We start from the raw sequence: 7,763 nt of genomic DNA, 5'->3' as shown, positions 1-7,763 counted from the left end.
CAGGAGGCCTGGGCCAGCCGCAGGGGCATCGGAGGTGGAGGCCGGAACCTCGAGCTACGGTGGGGAAGCTGAGGGCTAGATTGCAGGTGGGCCTGGGGGCGGGTCGCTTCTGGGTTGGTGGGCAGGCCGGTGGGTGCGGACTGCACTGGAGTGGCCGGGTCTCTGGGTGCGGACCCTGGCGGTCAGATGGGGGCGGGGCCGGCCGGGGGCGGGTCTTGCTGGGCCCCCTGCGGGAGCCGCTGTGGCAGAGGCGCAGGCGCGGTTCCCGCCTCCTCCCCGCTGCTGGAGGGAGTGGAGGCTGCATCCCGGCTTGGCTCGTGCTTAGCCACTACCACCTCGAAGACCCCCCGCCCCGTTTCCGCTGCGTTGGGATGAGCTCCCGGAAAGGTGAGTGGCCTGCGGCGATCCCTCCTCCTGGCCACGCGGCTCCACAGACCGGCCAGCCCAACCGTTAATGTGTGTCTTCTCTTTACCCAGTGCTGGCCATTCAGGCCCGAAAGCGGAGGCCGAAAAGAGAGAAACATCCGAAAAAGTGAGTCCACGCTGTGTTCAACCCTGGACCCCGTCGTTGCACAGTCGGGGGCAGCCCGCGACCATGCGGGGGAAGTTGCCTGGATCTTAAGGGCCGGAGGGCAGGATGATCCCCAGGGACACCGGTGCTTATTGCCTGCCTACCGGGAGGGCGGGAGGCTTGGGGGGAGGGGCGCGTGCGAGCCAGCGGCCAGGCAGCCCCCGGGGCTCCTCGGCCCCTGTCGGGGTGGCCGTGGGGGCGGCTGGGTGAGGGGGTGCGGGACGTGGGCACCGCCCCCCACACGCAGAGCTGGCCCTGGGGTCGTGGTCCCTCCCCGGCGCTGGGCTCCGGCACGCCTTGTGCAGCTTGAGGCTGCCTATCCGCTCCCACCTGGGCACGGGTCTCGAGAGCAAAAGGGCGGAGTGTGCGGGAGACTAGAGAGTTAGTGTGTGTGCGTGTGTGTCCGTGTGGCCTTATGGCCCTCCCTGCTTCTCGGCCTTTCTGCTGAAAACGCGAGCCGCCGCTTGTCTAGAGGTTCTCCTCTGGCGTGTACCTGGCACGAGTTCCGCGCCGCGATCCGTGCGTTTGGGCGCTCGGGTTTGTACTCAAAACTTTGTGCTTGGGCGGAGTGTGACTGCTGCGCGAGACGGGTGGGTGTGTGCTCTGGCGGTCCCCAACGTGGCTTCCCGGGCCCTCAGAGTGCCCGGAGTTGATGAATAGGGTGATGTTATTTAAAAAATGCCAGCTGCTGGCCACCTCCAGCCCGGCAGCCGACCGGAGTGGGAGCAGCCGGCGCCCAAGAAGACTCTTCCTGGAGAGCTGCTCCGAGACCGCAGAGCGCCACCACCTCTTTCTTCTTTCTTTCTCCTTTCTTTTTTCTTAATTAAAAAAAAAATCTGCCAGCCTTCAGCATCTTTACAGCTCCTTCTAGATTTGTGACTTTGCTCTTCCTTTTGAATAAGAAACACTCTGGTATTTTTGGTACTACGGAAAATGAAAATCCATGATCATTTTTAAAATCGCGAAGCCTTTTTGGTGGTTTGTTTCCTTTGGAGGGCCACCCTACAGCATTTCTGGGCTTTCTTCCTTCCTAATTAATCTTGGTCTCTGCCTAGGGCATTTCATACTCATGGCATCTATGAAAACTGCCTGAGTCATTACTAATGTGGTACATCATGACAGGATTTTCCTTCTTTCAAAACGGAATATAGTTTGTGAATATGTTCAGGATTTAACAAAATGTGGATATCAGTGTAATGCCTCCCTTAGGGAAAAAATAACTGGGGGTGGGGGGGAGGAAATGGAATGGAATATTTGGTAGTTTTAGTTGTTTTAAAAAAATTAATGCTAGCTTTCCACTCAATCAAAACCTCAAATTTGGTATTTCCTTTGGTGAACAATGCAAGTTTAGCCAATAAGAAAGGAGAATGTAACGTTTAGAATCCTGAGTATTGGGTTTTAATCACGACTTTTATTTCCCCATAACCCATTATGTTCAGAAACGTGAAAAGGAATTGGAAAAATGCATGCCCTGGGTTTGTGTGTGTTTGTATACATATATATATTTATGTATGTATATTGTATATTATATATATATATATATATATATATATTATACATACAAATACTTAAGGGTATGACTCTCCTAATGGCCAAGAGCCTTTTTTGGTGTGCTGCAGTTGAAATTTATGTGGTATATTTATAAAGAATTAACATATATCTACAATATGCAATTTTTACTCCCACAAGTTAACCACTCAGTTTCTTCAATTGTCTCTTGTATTTATGTGGTAAAATTTGAGGGAACCCCCCCACCCCCCAGCCAGTGTCTAAAAGAACTGGTTCGTCTGCAAGGTAATTACTGCATTTTTCGCACTGTAAGACGCACCTGACCATATGACGCACCTAGGTTTAGAGGAGGAAAACAAGAAAAATATTCTGAACCAAATGGTGTACTAAAATATTTAATAAAATATACCAGAATAATATTTCAACCATGTAAAGTGAACAGCAGTCAACAGCGGTGTTAAGAACCATCATCACTGGCATTAACAAATGCGAGACTTTAAGGTTCAAGTACTCTTCTAGTTTTCTGGGAACCCCAAGAACTCATCATCAATAGTGTCAATTTATGAAGCTCAGTTGCTCATAATCACTGATATCACTTTCTTTATCTTCATACTGACCAGATAGATACCCTGAGACTCAGCAGTAAAGTGGGACATTTAAGCGTCCCCAGGGGTTTCGCCTGGGCCCACTGCTTCCTCTTCTGACAACTGTGGCCACTGCTGACAGGTCAGGTAATACACATCCTGGTCTGTGACGCAATATTTGCTCCATAAGACACAGACCCGTCCCCCCCCCCCACTTTTGGGGGAAATAAAGTGCGTCTTATGGAGTGAAAAATATGGTAATTAGCAAGAGGAGATAAGGCCAGTTATATAACTGCTTGATTAAAGCAATGCCATTAAAATTTTTTTTAATTTATTGATTTTAGAGAGAGGGAGGCACACACACACACAAACCCAAACATTGATTTGTTGTTCCACTTTATGCATTCATTGGTTGATACTTGTATGTGTCCTGACCAGGGATTAAACCCACAACCTTGACGAATGCTCTAACCAACTGCGCTACCCAGCCTGGGCCTAAAGCCAGGCCTTGATTCTTTGAATCAAGACATTATTTTAAAGGAATGCTTGATATGATTTATTTATACATGTATTCAACAGTATTTGCATGCCTTTCGTAGGAGGTGGTGATAGAGCTTCGAATAAGACGAATAGAGTTTCTCACCAAGTATGACAAAGATGCTGATCTCAGATAGTGTTAGGGTATGGGGAGAAAATTAAGATGACACCAGTCACTCTACCCTTGAGGTAGGCATTATTGTTATTATCATTTTGCAGACAAGGAAATGGGGACATAGCATGAGTAAGGAACATGCCCAGCTACTGAATTGAATCAAGGCAGCCTGGGACTAGAGTCCACACACACCTGTCTAAGGAGGTGACATTGAACTGAAGCTGAAATGAGGGAGTGTGGCAAAGGTCTTGGGGAGGAATGGGCTAGGAATGTTGGAGGAACCCAAAGGTCAAGGGACTGAGGAGCTACAGAAGAGGATGGTGAAAAGGGGAGGAGTCCGAGAGGGGAGGAGTCCAAGTGGGGAGGGCCTGGCATTGTAGGTCATTGGGAGAATGGTGACTTTGTTCAGGGTGAAAGGAGTGGCGCTGGTGAGGAGAGGTGGTGGAAGGGACCTTAGGAGACTAGGAGTTTGAGGTACACTACTCATTTTACAGGTAGCTCCGATAGAGGTTAAGGTTGCACAGTTAGTTTAGTTTGATCCAGAATTCATTTTTCCTGATATACAGTATTTTTGCTTTTTGATTCTCTAGAGGAGGAAAAAGTATATGTTCTAGGGCTAAATTTAAACTATTAATATAATGACTGGCAGACTTGAATTTTACTGTGTTGACTACATGGGCCTGGTTTGATGTAATATGATTTATTTTTGCCATTATCTATTTGTATGTGCAAGCTGGCTCTTTATTTATTTTAGTTTAGTTTAATTCTGTGAGTTTTTATGCATTAAGCCACTTCCATTTTTTAGTATTACAGAATTTGTAGTTGTCAGAAATAAGATTAAGATATCTTTGCTTAGCAGAGTCAAAATTTTAATCTTGTCACATTGTTCCAATGAGTTTAGTTTGCCAATTACTAATTGTTCTGATTGTGAGTAACAGGCATCAGGGAAAGACTACAACATCGTTCAATCTTGAATCTTAAGAATTAGCTAAATCACATGGCTTGGGATAGATTTTGGCTTTGGGCATGTATATATGTGAAATTTTTAAAAGACATTTTTTATGTTTTTTTCCTGCATGTAACTTTTTTATTGAGACATAATTCACATAACATAAAGTTTATCTTTTAAAGTTTATAATTCACTGGTTTTGATAGATTCATAAAGTTTTGCGACCATCAATGTTATCTAATTCAAGAACATTTTCATCATCTCAAAAAAGAAACCCTGTACTTATTTAGCAATTACTCCCTATTCTCCCCTGCCCCCAACAGCTACTAGTTTATTTTCTGCTTCTGTGAACTTACTTATTTCGGATATTTTATATCAGTGGGATCATACAATATATGGTCTTGTGTCTGATTTCTTTCACTTGAATAATGTTTTCAGGGTTCATCCATGTTGTAGCAAGTATTGGTACTTCATGCCTTTATATTGCCAAATAATGTTTCATTGTGTTGGCATGTCATTTTTTACCCATTTATCCATTGATGAACATTTGGGTTCTTTACATTGTTCTGCTTATGTATTATTTTTTAACTCCTTTATTTTTAATAATTTAAAAAAAATTTAAAATAATGCAACTCCAGAGAAGTTGCAAAAAACAGTACAGAGTTCCCTGGTTCCTGGTTTGATGTAATATGTTTTACTTTTATCATTGTCTACTTGTATGTGCAAGCTGGCTCTTCATTAATTTTATTTTATTATTTTTAAGGGTTTTATTTTATTATTTGTTTTTAGAGAGAAGGAAAGGGAGGGAGAAAGAGAGGGAGAGGAACATTTATGTGTGAGAGAAACATTGGCTGATTGCCTCTAGCACATGCCCTGATCAGACTGAACCCGCAACCCAGGCATGTGCCCTGACTGGGGATTGAACCCACAACCTTTTGCTTTTTGGGATGATGCCTAACCAACTGAACTCTGCTGGTCAGGGCTCTTCATTCATTTTAGTTGCATTTAATTCTGTGAGCTTTTATGAATTAAGCCAGTTCTGTTTCATCCAGCTTGACCTAGTGGTGATCTTGCATAACCATAGATTGTTGTTGAAACCGGGAATTTGATATTGGCGTAATATGGGTTGGCCAAAAAGTCCATTTAGTTTTTTTCTGTAAAATAAAAAGCACATTTTTCATTTTCACCAATAACTTAATTGATTTGGATATTTTGAGTATGTTGGCAGTCTCCTTTGTGTTATAACATTGACATTGATTGTTCTCAATTAATATCTTGATTTGATCACTGTCAACTTCAACTGGTCTGCTTGACCATAGAGGATCATCCAGCGAAAAATCTCCAGCACAGAACTTCACAAGCCACTTCTGACACATCTCTTATTGTGTTTCAGTTGCATTTTTACCTTTCTTGAAATAATAAAGCATAACATGCCCAAAAGGTTGCGTAAACAAAAATTCACCAGTTTTGGTAAATTTTTAATAAAACGCACACGGATATGACAGCTGTCACAATACAATCTAACAAAATTGTTTAGAATGAAATTAAAGACAGCTAAGCACTACTAGCACGTTTGGTTTGCGGAAAAAACCAAACGAACTTTTTGGCCAACCCAGTTCTGAAAACTCAAATAAAATTTCACCAGTTTTGCATGCATTCTCTGTGTGTGTGTGTATGTGTATAGTTCTGTCAGATGTTACCACTTGTGTAGATTTGTGTAATCATTACCTCAATTAGGGTGCAGAACTGTTTCATCACCACAAAGAAACTCTGTCTTGTTATCCTGTAATGATCAGACCCTCCCAACCTTAACCCCTGCAGCTGCTGATCCATTATTTCACCAAAATTTTACCACTTTGAGAATGTTATAGAAATGGAATTATACAGCATGCAACCTTTTGAGAGATATATTTTTTTTCACTCAGCATAGTGCCCTTGAGACTCATCTCTCTTTTGTGTATCAGTAAGTAGTTGATTCTGTATTGCTGAGTGGAATTTCATGGTGTGAATGTACTGTAGTTTCTTTATCCATTCACTTGTTGAAGGACATTTGGATAGTTTCCAGTTTTTTATTCTTACAAATAAAGTTGCTGAACACTTGTGTGCAGGTTACACGAATATATTTCTATTTCTGTTGGACAGATACCTAACACTATGATTGCTGGAAGACTTATTTGTATTTTGACTTTCTAGCAAATGAGCAACTTGGTATCTTGGTGGCTGTCCATCTCTTTTTTTTCTCTGCATGATATCTATAATTTATGTGTGCACTGTTGGTGAAGGGATTCTGCACTGTATCTTTTGGGCTTTTGACTTCTATTGGTAGGTGGATCCTATAGGTTATTGCTTATCTGTTTTCTGTAGTGTGGGTTCTGACTGCTGCAGATAATGATAGGCATGCATTCAGTGGTACTGGGTCAGTGAATCACAGCTGCAACAATTTAGGAATGCTGTGGTACAAGTTTTTATCTATTAGCTAAGCCTCAACTCTTCTGTATAGTATAAAGTCAGGCTCACAAGCCAGTGACTTTGGAATACCTCTCTTGGAAGATAATCACTTATTTTTGACTTCTTGTTTTGTTACACATTTGTTTATTCAACAAACATTTGTGCTTCCTAGCAATGCAGTTCAGTACAGCAAACACATGTGAGGCAGATACCTGGTATTGCAGACACCTAGTGCTAGGCAGTGTGTTGGATGCTAGTGTTGCAGGTATGTGCAGGTAACCAGGTTCCTGGTGATTGTGGACAAAGAATTGAACCGAACACACAGAGTTTATAGGACGAAGAGAGAGCAGGTTTATTAAGCAACAGTACACTCCATAGAGCATGGGAGCGGGCCAACTCACAGCAGAGATTGACCTCAGGGGATGAAGGGATTCTATTCTTACAGGGCAGATATTTCCTGGCTAGTTTTGGCAGGCCTTTATTGTGCATGTACAAGCAGTTACTACTTCTAAGTGACTGCACGTGCAGTCTCCCATGATTTTCCTTGATAGGCCACTGGGGAAAGGGGCCTCACAATGCTAATTTATTATAATGATAATATAATGAAGCAGGGGTCATGTAGCATCTTATGGGCAGGTGCAGCCATGATTCACCATGATTCAGTGCTTTTCCAGAAAGTGGGAAAACTGGTCTTAGAATAGTGTCTTTGTCGTTATCGATGTCCTTTGTTTTAGCCCGGAGGTGCCTCTGGAGCTTCTTCCCTCCTGACTATCAGATTAAAATAAGTAAAGCTCTGTACTCTGGGCAAATAGGAGAGATTGCCTGGTCAACAGACCATTGCAGGACAGTATGATGAGTACTGTAAGATTTAGGTACAGTGATGCTTACATTGGTAAGGGAAGGCTTTAGGGAGAAACCTTGTTTGATTTTAGCATTATTGTTGTTTAAATGAAATAGCTTTTTTATTATTATTATTTTTTCTCCTTTATTGAATACAAAATTATTTCAAAAATAATGTTGGACTGGCACATTTTCTTCAGCAAGTATATA

At 42.8% G+C, this 7,763-nt stretch overlaps 1 protein-coding gene across 3 annotated transcripts in view; it reads left to right on the top strand.

Annotated features, from left to right (window-relative positions):
• Positions 1–275: 275 nt before the first annotated feature.
• SRPK2 (SRSF protein kinase 2) overlaps positions 276–7,763 on the top strand; it is a 279,766-nt gene continuing 272,278 nt past the window's right edge. For 2 of the 3 annotated variants that reach the window (XM_090287322.1, XM_090287320.1), the window contains exon 1: positions 514–532. Coding sequence is in view for 1 of the 3 variants with exons in the window: in XM_090287321.1 (XP_090143447.1) it covers positions 372–387; positions 478–532 (71 nt within the window). In the remaining 2 variants the exon portion in view is untranslated. Of the gene's footprint in view, positions 388–477; positions 533–7,763 lie in introns of those variants that run through there. The other variant, XM_090287321.1, reaches the window with a different exon arrangement.

The sequence above is a fragment of the Furipterus horrens genome, unplaced genomic scaffold (genome assembly GCF_987537825.1).
Source record: "Furipterus horrens unplaced genomic scaffold, mFurHor1.1.pri manual_scaffold_9, whole genome shotgun sequence".
NCBI lineage: Eukaryota > Metazoa > Chordata > Mammalia > Chiroptera > Furipteridae > Furipterus > Furipterus horrens.
Note: the sequence above shows the minus strand (reverse complement) of the source record. Positions and strands in the feature narration are given on the sequence as shown.